Here is a 17361-nt window from a genome sequence, read left to right as displayed (position 1 = left end):
GTAAAAATGTGTGACAGGTGTTTGCCCATGTGATGAGTCAGTGTGCATATTTGAATGGCAGTGTGTTCCTTGTGAAAACAAGAGACTTTTCTGCCCGAAAATTGTGCCAAATGCAGAGAATTGTGTGTAGTGTTTTGAAAAAAGTGTGTTTTAGAAATGCAATGTGAGTGTAAAGCAGGAATTGTGCTTGTAGTTTAGCAGAATTGGTTCAGGGGGTTGGTGCATGAGTTACATGTTGAGGTCATTGTGTCTCAAGTACCAATATTTGTGTGTAAACAATTGAGAAAAACTGTAAATTACTCCACTAGGTCTACCTATATATGTTTTAATCCCCTGGATCACGCTACAAACATGATGATCTTAACTTTATTAATTTACTATTAATTGTAAATATGTATAGTTGCATAGAATGGAAATAATCAATAAAGTAGGCTAATGGTTGGATTCCACAACTGAGCACATAAAACATAGGTTAAGACAATGCAACATTTACTGTAGGTGTCATAAAATTGACTGAATTTGAGAAATTTTCTATTGCGTTTCTGATTTGGCTGTGAGATTCGCCGATTTTAGGTGCGTAGGATGTGATACATTCTATTGTCCAGTTGGCATTTTCACCCCAAAATGGCTACCGAAGCGCCACCTCGTGGCTGTTACCCAAAAAGTATCAGAGTTTCGCCTCTTGGGTTCTCTTTGCCTCTACTATGTAGTAGGGAAGTATGCGGTTTCGGATGCAGCCAGCATGTGCCATGAACCCGGATGTAACAGGATTTATTTGAATATAGAACAAAAGCATCTAACTTAGCTAAAATGCATCAAGACTGTTATTAGAAAGTAAAAGTTACGGTACAGCTAAAGTAGGCTATGCTATATAGCCTACCTGTGCTCGTTTTAGATGATTGATTACAGTAACACACATTGTAGTTTTAATTGTAGTGCTGCAATGCATTCGAGTCACGTATACGGTAAAAAGTATAAACGCGGCAGCAAATGGTCCGAACCAGAGCTCCGGGAGCTGCTGCAGATCTGGTCGGACATGTCAGTCCAAATCGAGCTGGTAACCCATTTCAGAATCCAGGATGTGTTCAACAACAGAATAGCCATCACTCTGCGGCAGAAGGGCATCAATCGAACCGGGGATCAGTGCAGGGACAAGATCAAAAAGTTTAAGTTTGAGTACAAACAGAAGACTTCAAGATCCGCGAGGTATTCCGAGCTGATGGAGAGAGCTAAACGTAACCGATCCGCCGCAACCTCGGGTTCTACTTTGAGTTTATGGGGCGGTACAGTGGCGAACCAGGTGATCGGACCGCAGGGGTCAGAGGCGCCGGGTCACCCGCCCAGAGCAGGTGACATCCTGGAGATCAAGAAGGCGATGAGCACGGATGTTGAAGCGGCGGAGATGCTCTGCGATTTCGTACCTGTTGATGAGGATGATGAAGCCGGTGCTGAACACATAAATGCGGGTCCAAACACAGAGGAACAAGCTGAGATGCACGCTGAGCAGGAAAACACACATGTCATCTGTTCCCCATCAGGTAAATCAGGCGTTTTTGATGCATATTTCCGTACTTACAGTGCAACAGCAACCAAACATCATACATGATGTAGTTCACACAGTACAGACAAATATGTGGAACTTGTTGCATATATGGATAGAAAGATATAGATGAGTGTGGATGTAAAATCCTGGGCTCAATAATAAGGATTATTTTGGGAGACAGTATAGATCAATAGTTGAGTTCTGCGAACTGACCCCAAACCTTTGAACATAGTGTATATTTTATACATTAATGCTTTTGGCTGGCATGTTTTTTTATTATTTATTATTTCTTCTTGCAGTGCAATCAAATTGTGCATTACTTTAGTATGAGAATGAAATCCATGACCTTGTTGTTGCCAGCACCAGTATACTGTTGGTGCTTCTGGTCTGGAACTCTTTATTATATTTTCATGTGCAAAAAAAGTAGCATTGATAAATCGAAAAACATCAACCCCTGGTTTCACAGACCAAGTTTCAGCCTAGTCCCAGAGTAAAATGTATTTTTGAGCTGTTTTATCTGAAAGTAACTTGCACTGGCATATCATACAATATTTCAGTGCCATTGTTTTGTTTTAAGATGCACACCAGTAATGCTATTTTCTAAGGCATATTTATAAAAACTACTTAAATGCCCTACTTGAACTAGGCCTAACACTGGCTTAAAGGGACAGTTCACCAAAAAATGAAAATTCATCATTTACTCCCCCCTCAAGTTGTTCCAAACCTGTATAAATTTCTTTGTTCTGCTGAACACATAGGACAATATTTGGAAGAATGTTTGTAACCAAGCAGATCTTGTCTCCCATTGACAACCATAGTATTTTTTCCTACTATGGTACTCAATGGTGGGAGAGATCTGCTTGGTTACAAACATTCTTCCAAGGCAGTTTCTTTGTGTCATTTGTTTTGATTCCTCAAGAGGCTGTGCGAGCCTAAACAATGCAACCTACATTTAGCGTTTTAGTTCTCTGTCCCCTGAAAACTGAGTGCAGTGAAAGGGAGTGATTGACGGCTAATATTAACTAACCTAAAATCTGTTTTAAACTTAAGAACGTAAAGATGAAGTTTAATCGGTTATGTGATAAAACGGTGGACCGGTCACTGTGTCAGCTCACAGCAGGCACATCGTATTTAGTCATCGTTTTGTAGAGAAATGAAAACAGGCCGCACATCAACAATTATTTGTACTCGCAAAAATGCTCCCAAATATATTTTGAAGTCACACACATTAAATTTAGGGAGCATATGTGACCAAAATGGTCACAATTTCGAGCCTTGCCTGTTCTGAGTGCCAAAAAATAAAATAGTATAAGTAGATCAGTAGATCAACAGTTGGAGAACAAAGAAAACCTTCAGACCTAGTTCTCTCCAAAATGAAAATTCTGTCATTAATTGCTCACCCTCATGTCGCTCCAAACCTGTAAATAGTCCATGTGACTACAGCAGTTCAACCTTAATGTTATGAAGTGGTGAAAATGCTTTTGTGCCCAAAAAAACAAACAAAAATAATGACTTTATTCAACAGTTCTTTCTCTTCCCTGTCATTCTCCTATGCGGTTTACGACATGAGCAACATGAGGGTGAGTAATTAAAGACAGAATTTTAATTTTTGGGTGTACTAACCCTCTAAGTTCACTGTGTATATTCTTTAGGATTGACTGTTCCAGCTGTGATTGTGTAAATAATGACATTTGTTATTGATATTAACTGTGTAGCTGCATCAGCACCAAATAACGGTTTACATAATTGACTGCATATTTTTAGTGTTTAGAGAATCCTACCCAACTAAAACAATGATGTAGTTTATATTTGAACAAACAAACCTCACATTATTTCTGTTTGTATAAATGCTATAACTGCTCATTTTTACAAGTAGTCTCTCTGTTAATAGGCTTTTTTTTTTTTTGAAAGGCAATATATGTATATAATGCAATATTGGGTTATTTTCTGTATATCTGTATATTCAGTGCAATTAGCTTTCATGTCGCTCTCAGTTTATTGGTTATTTGAGAAGTACATTAAAGGGAACACACACAGTTTCTGCCAGTCTCATGTCCTAGGTGCTCCCTGCTTCAGGAATATGGACTGTATACTTCTTGAAAAAAAAAATATAGTTAAATTCACTCGGATAACCTCTGTCTTGAATGTTTAATGTTATTTTTTTTTTTTAAATAAGTTTCTCTACAGAGAAAGTCATTTTTCCTCCTAAATCACAACCGTATACTTAATTCTTATATAATAATTATAGATTCTTAACAACGGTTCCCTTTCAGTCAGTCACGTTCAACGATATATTGCGAAATTAGCTCAAAGGTGAAATATATTTATAGTTAATCACATAATTGATCATATATTCTAGATTCCCTACATGTAAAGTAAAACATTTCAAAAGTTTTTTTTTTTTTTTAATTTTGATGAATAGAGCATACAGCTCATGAAAGTCCAAAATCCAGTATCTCAAAATATTAGAATATTTCCTAAGATCAATCAAAAAATGGATTTGCAAAACAGAAAAGTTCAAGTTCTTTAAAGTATGTTCATTTGTGCACTCAATACTTGGTCGGCAGCACATATTACAGCAAATGACTTGCTCCTAGCACAAATTACAGCATCAGTGAAGTGTGGCATGGAAGTGATCAGCTTGTGGCAGTGCTGAGGCACTATTGAGCCTTCAGATCATCTGTATATTGTTTGATCGACTGTTTCTCATCTTTCTCTTAAAAATATACCATAGATTCAGGTCAGGCATGTTGGCTGGCCAATAAAGCAAAGTAATATCATGGTCAGCAAACCACTTGGAAGTGTTTTTTGTACTGTGGGCCGGTGCTAAAGTCCTGCTGGAAAAGGAAATCAGCATCTCCATAAAGCTTGTCAGCAGATGGAAGCATAAAGTGCTCCAAAATCTCCTGGAAGATGGCTGCATTGACTTTGCACTTGATAAAACACAATGGACCAACACCAGCAGACGTCACGGCCCCCCCAAATCATTACTGACTCCAGAAACTTCACACTAGACTTCAAGCAGCTTGGATTCTGTGCCTCTCCAGTCTTCCTTCAGACTCTGAGACCATGATTTCAACATGAAATGCAAAATTTACTTTTATCTGAAAAGAGAACTTTCAACCACTGTTCACTGTCCAGTTCTTTTTCTCCTTAGCCCAGGTAAGATGCTTCTGACGTTGTTTCTGTTTCAGAAGTGACTTGGTAGTCCTTTTCCTGAAGATGTCTGAGTGTGGTGACTCTTGATGCGCTGACTCTGGCTTCATTCTACTCTTTGTGAAGCAATCCCAAGTGTTTGAATCGGCTTTACTTGACAGTATTCTCAAGCTTGCGGTCATCCCTGTTGCTTGTGCACCTTTGCCTACCCAATTTCTTCCTTCCAGTCAACTTTGCATTTAATTTGGTTTGATACATCACTCTGTAAACAGCCACCCCATTCAGTAATGACCTTCTGTGACTTACTCTCTTTGTGGAGGGTGTCAATGATTGTCTCCTGGACCATTGCCAAGTCAGCAGTCTTCCCCATTAGTGTGGTTTCAAAGAACAAGAGATACCCGGAATTTATACTGTAGGGATGGTCATTTAATGAAATACAAATGTAAATATTCTAATATTTTGAGATACTGGATTTTGGACTTTCATTAGCTGTACCCTCTAATCAACAAATTTAAAAAAATAAACTTTTAAAATTATTTACTTTACGTGTAGGGAATCTAGAATATATGAAAGTTTCATTTTTTAAAAACAATTTACAATAAAAAAATGAACTTTTTCACGATATTCTAATTATATGACTAGCACCTGTATAGATAATTAAGAACAACAGATTATAATTAATAATGAATATTTAAGTCCTAGATCATCTTGCAGAATACATACAAATGCATGTAGCAAAAATCAAAACATTAAAGTGAACTGATTTATGAGTAGCAACAGAGACAATCAAGCATGAATGGAATGTATTTTAATACTAAATCTAAGCAAAGAATACGTAATTACAGGATATAGAAAGAAAGAAAGAGAGAAGATCAAAGAATGGCAAAACTTACCAACAGTTAACCCTGAGAGCCAGCAAAGAATCTGCCAGACACAGACAGGCACAAGAGAGTCTCGGGAGTCGAGAATCGCCCACACCTGGTAGATGTTCTCTTCCTCAGCGATGTCGGGAGGAGGAGGTACCACATCGTCACCGGGATCTGTGGAGGGAGGAGACAAGGGTTCAGTGTGGGGTATGAGTAAGGAGACATGGAATGAAGGTGATATACGATACTGTGGTGGTAAATTGAGCTGGCAGGGGACTTTGTTGAGCTGCCTCTGGATGGTGAAGGGACCTATGTGCCGGGGACTCCGCTTACCACAGGGCAGTCGGAGACGTATGTCCCGTGTAGAGAGCCATACCTTCTGGCCCGGTTGGTACTGTGCAGTAGGGCCTCTTCTGGCATCCACATGCCGTTTGCGTCTCCAAACTGCCTGTTGGAGATGTACATGAGCTGAGTCCCACACTCTCTCGCTCTGCTGGAACCAGTGGTTGACAGCTGGAACCTCAGAGGGCTCACCCGACCAGGAGAAGAGAGGAGGTTGGAAACCCAGGACACACTGAAACGGGGTGAGCCCTGTGGTGGTTTGCTGGAGGGAATTCTGGGCATACTCTGCCCAGGGCAGGAACTGGCTCCAGCTGTCCTGGTTCCAGTGGCAATATACCTGCAGGTATCTCCTGGATCTTCCGCTCAGTCTGGCCGTTGGTCTGAGGGTGGTATCCAGAAGACAGGCTGACGGACACTCCTAGGAGCTTGAAGAATGCCTGCTATACACAAGATATGAACTGAGGACCAGGATCTGAGACAATATCTTTAGGGATTCCAAAATGCCCAAACACATTATTGAACAGAGCCTCCGCAGCTTCCAATGCTGTGGGCAAACCTTTGAGGGGAATCAGTTTGCATGACTTGGAGAATCGATCCACAATCATGAAGACATAGGTGAAATTGTTAGAAGGTGGGAGGTCTGTTATGAAATCCACTCCAGTGTGAGTCCAGGGTCTCTGTGGTATGGGTAGCAGAAGGAGTTTACCCTCAGGGAGCTTCCTAGGAGTATCGGCAATGGCACAGACTGAGCATCCCTTGATGTGTCGGGAGGCATCCTGGGGCATTAATGGACACCAGTACTGTTGTTGCAGAAGCGAGAGGTTACGTGAACTACCTGGGTGTCCAGAGCCCGGAGAGGAGTGAGCTAAGTCCATGAGTGGCTGATGATCTGTCAGGGGAACGTAGAGACACCCCTCAGGACCTCTCGGCGGAGCAGGTTCGGCGGAGTTAGCCTCGGAGATTTGCTGGTTGATGGTCCATTGGATGGGGCTTACGATCATGGCTGGAGGGAGGATGGGTTCAGGGTCCTTATTCTCAGGTTCAGGCTGGGACAGACGGGAGAGAGCATCAGCTTTACCATTCTTGCTTCCTGGACGATAGGTAACTGAAGCTGAACCTTGTGAAGAATAAAGCCCAGCGGACTTGGCAATGATTGAGTCATTTCGCCTCTCTGAGATAATGTCAGCCGTGGATCCCTCCAGCACCATGAACGTGTTCTTCTCTTAATGCAGACAGCCGATGCGGAGTGTCAGTGTGGGAGAGAAGTGTGTGATGCGACCACGACCCAGCGGTTTTCCTTGAATTGTCTGAATCCATAGATCTTGTTGACATCGTTTTCGGCGTACATTGAGTTTCTGAACAAATTGGGTGCTGATGAAGTTTCCTGCTGATCCAGAGTCTAGGAGGGCTTGCTCTGAAACAGACGTGAGAGTTTAACAGTTGGACTTTAGTTCTTGTAAGAGGTGCAATACAAGCTGGAACTTGAATAGTTCTCACCGCTGGGCGGGATGGTCGGATGGGACTCACGGCGATGACATGTCCTTCTCCCCCACAGTAGAGACACAGACTTTGTTGAATTCTTCTCTGACGCTCCGCTCGGGTGAGGCAGAAGGATCTACCTGCATTTGTTCTGGTGCTGGAGAAGCGACAGATGGTGAGGCAGGCACAGAACTTGCAGAGGGTGAAAGCACAGCACATGCTGAGAAGCGTTGAGCCACTCGTATTGTCTTTTCAATTAGGTTTTCTAGACCCATTGAATCATCGTACACGACCATTAACTATTTCACTTTAGGAGTGAATCCTTGACGGAAAGCTGTAATGAGTGCCATCTCATTCCATCCACTGGCAGCCGCCAAAGTGTGGAAACGGAGTGCATACATACTCATGGTCTCTTCGCCTTGTCGTAGATTGAACAGTTGGTCATGTACAGACAGGTCAAGTGTGCTTTGTCCAAAAACCTCTCTGAAATGGCGGAAGAAGTTGTTAATAGTGGCTGTTACCAGAGCGTTAGTTTCCCAGAGGGGTTGCGCCTATTGTAAAGCTCGTCCTGATAAACACCACCCGGGCATGTTCTGTGGTGAAGAGGTGAGACTGTGCTTCTAGAAATAGCGAGCATTGGAGTAGAAACCTGCTGCAGTCCTCCGCTGTGCCTGTGAATGTCACTGGTCGGGCCATGGGACTGGCAGAGGCAGCTGAAGAAGTGGTTGCAGCGGGTGCTGGGTGAAGGAGTGCTTGGCGAACGGCGTGCACGAGATCAGGAGTGACTGCAGGTAATGTGCTCGTGGATGGTGCAGTGAAGGAGGAATGTACCGCGTTCACCAGAGAGGCGAACGGATCCGGGGCACGACCCTCGCCTGTGTTTGTGGTGCTCTGCATGGGGTCTGGTCTTCTGTCAGACACAGACAAGCACAAGAGGGTAAATGTAAAACAGGTTGTTTATTTTGAGACAGAGGCACGAACACAGGAACAAAACTGGTAAGTAGTTTGCAGATATGAGCACGATGATTATAGTCACTTAGCTGAACAGAAATAGAGTCCTTTCTCTTTTGCAGATAGTTCGATGAGGGAAGACAAGACTTGACAAAGGAGTGGAGGGACGGAGACATCGGAGGAGGTAAGGAGTCCAGGTAAGTACAAATGAGACCAGACACTGAAGTGCGGGAAGTGAGTGTTCATACAGTGCTGGTGTGATGAGGTACAGGTGGTGCTGATCGGTATTCGGGTGAACGAGGGAACGAGTGGGCGGAGCGTGGAGATCCAGTGACGATGTGTGTTGTGTGTTGGTGGTGGGAACTGACTCCGTGACAGTATCACCTTAATAGGGGCATATAAGCATAACCGCATCTAAAGATTGATAAGAAAGATACACGCATGGATTTTTGGTGCTGAGTTTAAGATGGATGCATACAGAGATTCAGTGGGTTTGTGAGCTGGAGTTAGTTGGTTTCTTCTGTGCCGTCCTCGGGGAGTTTGACTGGAGGTAACTTGAAAGCGTGTTTTGCCATAAAGTGTTTGTCTCATCAGAAGAAGGAGCAAGGATAAGCAAAGATGAGCAACGATGAAAGACTGTGTCATTTGTCCTTTAAGGTCAAACCAGTCCACAAATATCTTTGGTAAACTGACCAATCCAGAGTGTGAATTTTGAACGGGAGAAAGTTTCCTATGTCTCTGCAACCTAATTTGCATGTTTTTGGTATAAATTATCAATTAAGGCACAAAGAGAGGATCATTTCAAGACCAAATACCGCGAAAAGCTTGCTCTGTCTGGATGCGCTTAAACGCACAGTAAGGACGCTTTCCTGTCATATAGCCCATTACATGACCACATACGTTGTCGGCATATTAAGCATAATCAGATTAAGAACGTGCATGTTAACTTGCACACTAAGGGTTATTTATTAGATATTTCTTTTGTATTTTCTTTCAGTTTATTGTAGAGATTATTTTTCTGTATACAAACAGTAATCAACAGCCAAGGATATTTAATAATTTTGCTGTCTGTTTATAATCAGTGTTGAATGTTACTCTCATTAGCTGGGGGGGGAATCAGTATTGATTGAACCAGACAGGGACAGATTCACAGTAGAGCAGCTGAAGAGGAAGAGAGAAAAGACTGAGAGCAGAAGTAAGCAAAATGTTTAGTGTTATAATCCCAGAACCCTTAAGATGAATCTATGCCTTTGTTCCTTATGTAACTCATTGTAACCAATTCTGCTGAAACCTAATCAAATTATCTAGAAAACTGACATCACAATCATGCCATGGAGAAAAAATAAAGTTTAGGCATCCTAGATAAACCTCTGTTTTATTTACTTTTATTTATTCTTTTTTATTTTTTATTTATTCTTTACTTTACCAAAGTCAGTTTTCTGTTTGTTTGAAAACTTTAGGTGCCAGTACACACAGGAGCATCATCTTCAGCACAGTCAGTGAGTAGCAGTGGTGTCTTTATCTTTCTTAACAGTACATTATTTTCATCTTTTTTCCACATAACATTTTACCAAAACATTTAACATTGCCTTGCAAACAATGGTATTTTACTTCAGGGAATGCAAGTCTACTTCTATGTTGTGAATTACAATTCATTATAACAATTATATTTCTGTGCGATCAATTACTGTGAATCTGGAGATTGTTTGGAAGCTATAAAACATTCTACTAATAACAGTGATACAGTATTCAAATGCATTTAATGACTGTGGAACCCACAATATGTCAGGGTTTTCTTGACAATATTTTATAATCAAATAACCCTTATTAAGGTTTCAATGTCTAATTAATTATGTAATAAATCCCAATATTCAGAATGTTTACAGAAATGTAACATTTAATCTTTTAAATAATAATAATTTGGAAGATAAACTATTCCTTTTTTTCTATACTTTACTTCAGTCCTCAGGAGATGCAGAAGTGTTCACACCTGAACTACTTCAGACAGGAAATGAAGACAAACATGAACAGAATACATACAGGTATTAAACACTTTGTTTTATTTTTGGACATTGTTAGAATATAAACATTAGATACAACACTCTACTGTCTACTGTCATTAGATACAATACTCTACTGTTATGATTTAATAAAGTGTAAATTAATATTTTGTCCTCCAGGTTTGTGTGTCCACATGCTGGTCAGTTTCGGTGCAGTCTGACCAACCTTGTGTTTGTGATGAAGGGTAAAGGAGAAGTGCTGTATAACATTGTCTCATAGGATCCTCGTCTGTTAGATGGTTTGGGTCAGATGCAGCCTGCAGGACCCTTGTACAACATTGACTGTTCAGCAGGTTCAGTCTCACAACTGCACTTTCCACACTGTGAAATATTCTCTGGTATGTTTATATCTACATCCTAAATATTAATATGTTTCACAGTTGTTGTCTTGAACAACTGTATAGAATTTATAAAAAAGTGACTGACAATTTACACATCAATTACTTGAAACGGCATCTATTGAGGATACAGTCAAACCAAAATGTATTCAGACACCTTACACATTTTATTCATTAATTCAGTTTATTCACTATAGTTTAAAAAATGGTAATAAAATATGACAACATCTCAGAGTTAAACTGTGTCAGAAAAATGTATCTTAAAGGTGGTACAGGGGATGTTTTCGTCGACTGAGTTTTTGAAATGAGTGCATGCGGAAGAACAATCCCCCTCCTTTACAGCTCATTTCAAGTGAACGCCTCCCAAAACTCGTGCACAAGTGTTTGTTTACCACCGGCATTCACTGTGTTATTAAGCCGGGCACACATTTTACGACTAGCTAAAACATTCTGACTATGCTCAACATACAGCGATAGTTTCCTGCTCCTGAAGCAGATTTATATACTTTCACATGGAATTTGAACACCGACTGTAATCGCAGACTAAACGCATCAATTTACATTCATAATCGGCCTTACAATCGTTAAGCCGCGCACACACTTCATTATGGATTCATTATGTCGGACTCACCGCAGGTAACTCATAATCTGCAGTTGTTACTCCTGTCTCCCGACAAAAACATTGCATGCGGCGACTGTAGAGTGTGGAAAGTTACTAGAGCGCGCAGCCGCGCGTCTCTCACAAGGAACGTCATGGCAGTAATTGACAAGCCAGAGGGCCAATCCACGCACGTCTCTCACAATGGCAGTGATTGACAAGCCAGAGGGCCAATCGTTTAAGCGATGATCACGTAAACGATTGGCTGATGTTTTTAAGGCCCTACCTCGTGCACAGATTATGTATATTAATAATATTCCTTTCAGTGCACCTAATAAATAGTCTTTTATCAGTTAGTAAAGACAGTTTCAAGTAATATTGCAAAAATGTATAAAACAAAACATCCTCTTTACCATCTTTAATTATGTCAGATAACACTTGAGCAAAACATGTCTGTATATTTTAAACCTGTCTGAATAAGTTCAAAGTATCTGAATAATTTTTGTTTTTTATCAATTTTACCTGCAGTCCACTGTATTGAAGAATTTTTGGATATAATATGTCACAGTTTACTTTATTTTGCTATCCTCACTTACATAAATGAACTAAAGTGTCCTGCACCCACTAGTAAAAAAATACCAAAAATATCAAAAATGTCTAAATAATTTTTTGGTTTGACTGTATGTATGTAAATATTTAGCAAGGAGTGAGATGAGAGATCTTAATGATTACATAAAAAGCACTTCATGTAAAATGTTGGTCACTGTATAATTAGAAAAACGCAACCTTTATTTTACCAAATAATACAATCCTTAAATGTATTTTGCAGAGGAAAATAAGGACGGTTTGGCTGTGGCACATTTCACTGGTGGTAATGTAGAAATAATACAGCCAATCAAAGTCACAGAAACCCATGTGATCATTGACATCAGAGAACTCAGCAATTTTGTCATTGTCTGGATAATAAGTAAACTTGGCATCCCCATTAGAGGCCAGGTTTTGCTCTTCCTTCGAACGCTATCTCTTGAAAAGAAAAAACTTAATGTCCTCTTGCTTCCAGAGAATGTTCCAGTATCAGAGGTACTGCTATCTGAACGGATTGTTCTTTTGTTTTTTTTCTGTGCTTTCTGTTTAACAGAGTATTATAAAATAAAAATACACATTGAGCATATTTGTGTATATACATGATTACGGCTTTTGTATATTGACATTATCATTATTGCTTTCCGTGATGATGTTATTGTATATATGTAGTTAACACCTGGTGTTAGAGTGCATTTGGTGATTTGAATATGATGCAGGTTTGTACTGAAATACTGTGTGAAAGTAGCAGAAATGTTGAAGTAAATTCATCCCCGTTTTTGTTTTTTCTCTCCCTCTGCACAATTTCCTCAAGGTCCAGAGCAGGCACCGGGATAAAATATACATTGAGACAAGTTCAAAATGTCACCTGATTCCTTACCAACAATACAGTCTGTGTTGTCAGCCAGAGGAATGTGAAGTGCAACCAATGGTAACAATATTAGTTTACATTAACAATATTATATCGGTCTTATTGATGGTAACAATATTAGTTTACATTAACAATATTAGATTGCAATGTTAGATCAAAATCTCAATAATAGGTAGAATATTTGTGGTCTCAGTCATTGGTTTAGAAACAGGTGCCTCAACCCCTGTGATGTGTGGCAGCATCAGTGCGAGATCTCGGGAGAATGACCAAGCAGACACAGATAAAGTGTAGTACAAAGCATTCTCAGATTTATTCAGGAAGAAGGGTCATATTTATAGACATAGGTCAAACAACAATCTCCAGGATGGCTTGAGCATCAAATCATACGACTTAAGAATCAAACCTTGCCATGTATGGCATTTCAAGAAATATAATAACAAATAAGAAATGTATGTGCGTAAATGTGTGTGTGTCCTCACGTGGGTTACGTGTGAGAGTGTCAGTGTGTCCAAGGACTACTACTTCTTGTTTTGTCTAGGTAGGTACATGATGTGCACAATAGAAAAATCCCAAGACCACAGAGAAAGTCAAAAAGTGAAGCCCAAGAAATAAGAAATTATTTAACAATTGAACAACATTTGAATTTCAACTGAATTTCAGCATGTTATATTTGGATGTATAACATGTCCAATTACTTTTTTTTTTAATCAATATTCTATTATATGAATTAGGGAGGGTATGTATATAGTGCTGCAACTGGCCACTACAGGTTTTTTTTAATTATGGTAATTATAAATATCAGAATAAACATATAGACCATATAGTTCATGATTCTACCTGTAGATTATTAAAGTCTAGCAATATTACAATGTATGTAATATTAATTTTAAATGTATGTAAAATGACAGACAGACACCTGTTAACAATTTCATTTTAAGGCCTTTAAATGTAGCTCATCCAATCAGAATTCAGAGTCACAACTAACCACCTCATAATGTTACCTTCATGTTGGTGTTCTTGTTTTCAGACTGAGATGTTTGAGTGTAATTTTGGCCCAAACTATCATCCCTACATTTGAAGTGTTTCTGGATGTCAACATTGAGGAGGTCAGACTGGGAATTTTAGACAAAACTGAAGGTGGGAAGGAAGTGTGGAACAGACGGCGAATCTTTCTTACAGGTAGTCTTGAAATTCTGTTGTTAAAAGCTTGTATAGGAGTAAGTGATTTGAGAAAGTTTAGGAGAGATTTTAAGTGTATCTATAAACACTCCTCTGTGAGAAATGTCATGTATATGTGTAACGAGGTCAGTAGATGTGGGAAGAAGGAGGCGGGAACCGGCGAACGTTCAACAAAACTTTAATACCAAAATAAACAAAGAACAAAACGAAAGTAATGCCGGCAGACCCTCGCGGACGTCTGCCGGCCACACAAACATAATAAAACATAACATAAAGTCCAGGCCTGGTCCTCTCTCGTCCTTCACTGATGTCGCTCCTCCTTTTATGCCTCCGGAGCTCCTCCGTGAGAGACTCTCGCCGTTCCCTCACGGCTCTCGCCCGCCCTGCTCGTCACAATATGCCCTTGGTTACAGTGTTGCGAAGTTTATTTTTTAAAATAGCTACGCAAGCTAAAAACTATAAAAGGTATTTTCTGCCAATTTTAAATAAATCAATTAAAATGATAAAAATTCAAACTAATTCACCCAAAAATGAAAATTCAGTCATTCGTTTATTCACCCTCATGTCGTTCCAAACCCATAAAACTTTTGTTCATCTTTGAAACATAAATGAAAATATTTTAAATGAAAACTGAGAGATTTCTGTCCCTCAATAGACAGCTATGTAACAACCACAAAAGTTAAAGTGGTACTACTAACCTTTCACCCCAAAATGAAAATTCTGTCATTAAATACTCACCTTCATAAGCAGAAGCTGAACCGAACCTTGAATAATGCACAAAACAAGAACAAACCTTTTCCGGAAACTCAAACATAAGGTTCATTCTCATGTTTAGCAGCACCTTTGAGCACCCAGAAGAGGTTTGTTCATGTGCGTTATTCCAGTTTGGTTGAGCTTCTACTTATGTTCAAAGATCAATTTTTACATGCAGGTTATGAATTGAGAATGAAAATAAATAAATAAATAAAGTTGTCCCTGGTTTCCCTTTTTGATCAGTTCCTAATTTAATAGGGTTTTTATGACAGATTTTTCTGTTTTATTAGGAAAATAAGGTCAAGATGTAGAATCCCCAGCTCACAGAAGGCTCACGGGTATGAACTCAAAGTACAATTGCAGTAGTTTCTTTCTATCACACATAAAAACTTCTGAAAACTAAGTTGAATCTTTTTTGTTTCTATCAGAATCTGAATTTGTGAAAAAACACAGAAATGAACTCATTAAGAGAGTTTCATCAGTGATGGCGATTGCTGATGGTCTGAGGACCAAAGACATGATTCCAGATGAAATGTACAGTAAAGTTTGTGCTGCAACAACACGACAGGAGAAAACAAGACTCTTGTTTGATGTTCTTGACTCTGGAGGAGCTTCTGTAAAAACAAAATTCTACAGTCTACTGAAGGACGAAGAACCTTTTCTAGTAGATGAACTGGAGTCTGGACACAGTGGACAGCAATAATTGAGAGAGAACATCAGAGATAACAAAACAGAAGAAACACCATTTCCACAGAATGCATTTTTGCATTCCACTGCTGCTTTTCAATTATTTTCTATTTAAACATGCACTAGACGGACATTGCTTTTTTCCCCATTCGGGGCCATACACAGTCTTTGCATCTAAAAATGCAGGCGGTCAAAAACTCAAGGTGTCGAGATGAGTTTTTAAAAGTTAAACATTCTTTGACCTTGAGCACTGTGTTTTTAGAATGCCGTTTCCTACGCAAGACACTGTAAAGATGCGAGCACAATGGTCAAACACGTCCGTCTAGCACATTTACATAGAAAAGCAGTGGAAAAGTAGATCAGTGGAATGGAAAAACACATTCTGTGATCATTGATACAGCCAGCAGAAGAACATTTAGATTGTTTATCACGTAGCTGAGTCATTCATGTGTTTCCACTAGCTGCTCTAACAAGGAGATAAACATGGCAGACTGTGTACAGCTCACTCAGGGGAGGAGCTAACAGTGCAGATTCATCACCAGTCATGGGCGGGGCCTGTTACAGTGTGACGTCACAATGTATAGAAAATGCAAACCACTCATTTTGTGACACTTTATGATTTATGTGGAATATAAAAAGGAATGAGTCGATTTTTACCATTATGTACACACACTGCCAACACACATTTATGTTCAGTCACCATGTAACATTTTGCATAATAGGTCCCCTTTAAAGTTACATTTCATTTTTTTTTTCTTTCTATCACATACAACCCCTATAACCTTTTTGTTGTTGTTTCAGTCTGAATCTGAATTTGTGAAAAAACAACATGAACTCATTCAGAGTGTTTCATCAGTGATGGTGTTTGCTGACATGACTAAAGACTCTTATTGGATGTTCTTGACTCTAATGGACCTTTTATAAAAGCAGAATTCTACAGACAGACTGCTGAAGAAAAAGAAACATTAGTAGACGAACTGGAGTCTGGACACAGTGGTCCACAGTAATTCTGAGAGAACATCAGAGAGGAACTTCAGTTCGATTTGAGACAAAAACAGCAGCTACAGCTTTGTGTATGAGAAATCCAGATGCTACTATTGTCCTAATTTTGATAGGAACTCCAGAAATTTGCATGAAACCTGAAGATCATGCATGATTTGAGAAGGATCCAAAGAGCATCTATTTAATACAGCCATAAAATGCAGAATCTGAACTATTTTTTTCATTTATGTTTTAACTTTTAACAAATAATTATCATTCTTTGTTTTAAAACATAAAATTTATATCCAGATTTAAATACTTGAATCCCTATATTTTGTTTTTGGTCCCAACTGTAATGTATGTGTGTTGATTTTCACTGTAATATGCTTATGTTTAACTCATTATGACAATGATTTACTATGAAAGATGTTTTTTATTTGATAATACTGTGGAAAAATAACCACATACAATAATAATAAAAAAAAAATGTGTACAAATTGCTATGGGAAAAAGCACACGGGTCATATTTTTTCTTTTGTATTTTACATTTTTAAAATCAATAATACAACAAATAATTTAAAAAAGTTAATCATAAATGCAATATAAAGTACAGTTCTTTTTTTAAACGGGAGCATGAGGAAATGAATTTCAAGAGTCGCACTGAAACGCTCTCACATTTTATTTAAATTTGTAAAGTTTGTTTCATAATGGATGTTGCTGACTGTTTGAAGACCAAAGACATGATAACAGATGAAATGTACAGTAAAGTTCATGCTGCAGAACAACAACATAAGGAAATGAGAATCTTGTTGGATGTTCTTGTATGATGTAACATTATACATGCTCCATTGAGATTGTGTACCGTGAGGTTGAAAGTTTTCTATGCAATATGTTATATTTAATTTATCAATAAAGATATATTTTTTTCTTTCTTAGTCAAGGTTTTGGACTTTTTTGTATATAGGTGTTGAATAA

At 38.9% G+C, this 17361-nt stretch overlaps 1 protein-coding gene across 1 annotated transcript; it reads left to right on the top strand.

Annotated features, from left to right (window-relative positions):
• The first annotated feature begins 736 nt into the window (after window positions 1–736).
• On the top strand, window positions 737–17281 carry si:ch211-195h23.3 (uncharacterized protein LOC100170660 homolog). The gene is given in 10 exon segments (XM_048162773.1): window positions 737–1538; window positions 9798–9836; window positions 10300–10379; window positions 10518–10735; window positions 12163–12413; window positions 12730–12846; window positions 13814–13852; window positions 13854–13965; window positions 15009–15056; window positions 15147–17281. Coding segments are annotated over 9 exon segments (942 nt in total). The 5' UTR covers window positions 737–1460; the 3' UTR covers window positions 15017–15056; window positions 15147–17281.
• The last annotated feature ends 80 nt before the right edge of the window (window positions 17282–17361 follow it).

The sequence above is a fragment of the Megalobrama amblycephala genome, linkage group LG17, assembly GCF_018812025.1.
Source record: "Megalobrama amblycephala isolate DHTTF-2021 linkage group LG17, ASM1881202v1, whole genome shotgun sequence".
NCBI classification, from domain to species: Eukaryota; Metazoa; Chordata; class Actinopteri; order Cypriniformes; family Xenocyprididae; genus Megalobrama; species Megalobrama amblycephala.
Note: the sequence above shows the minus strand (reverse complement) of the source record. Positions and strands in the feature narration are given on the sequence as shown.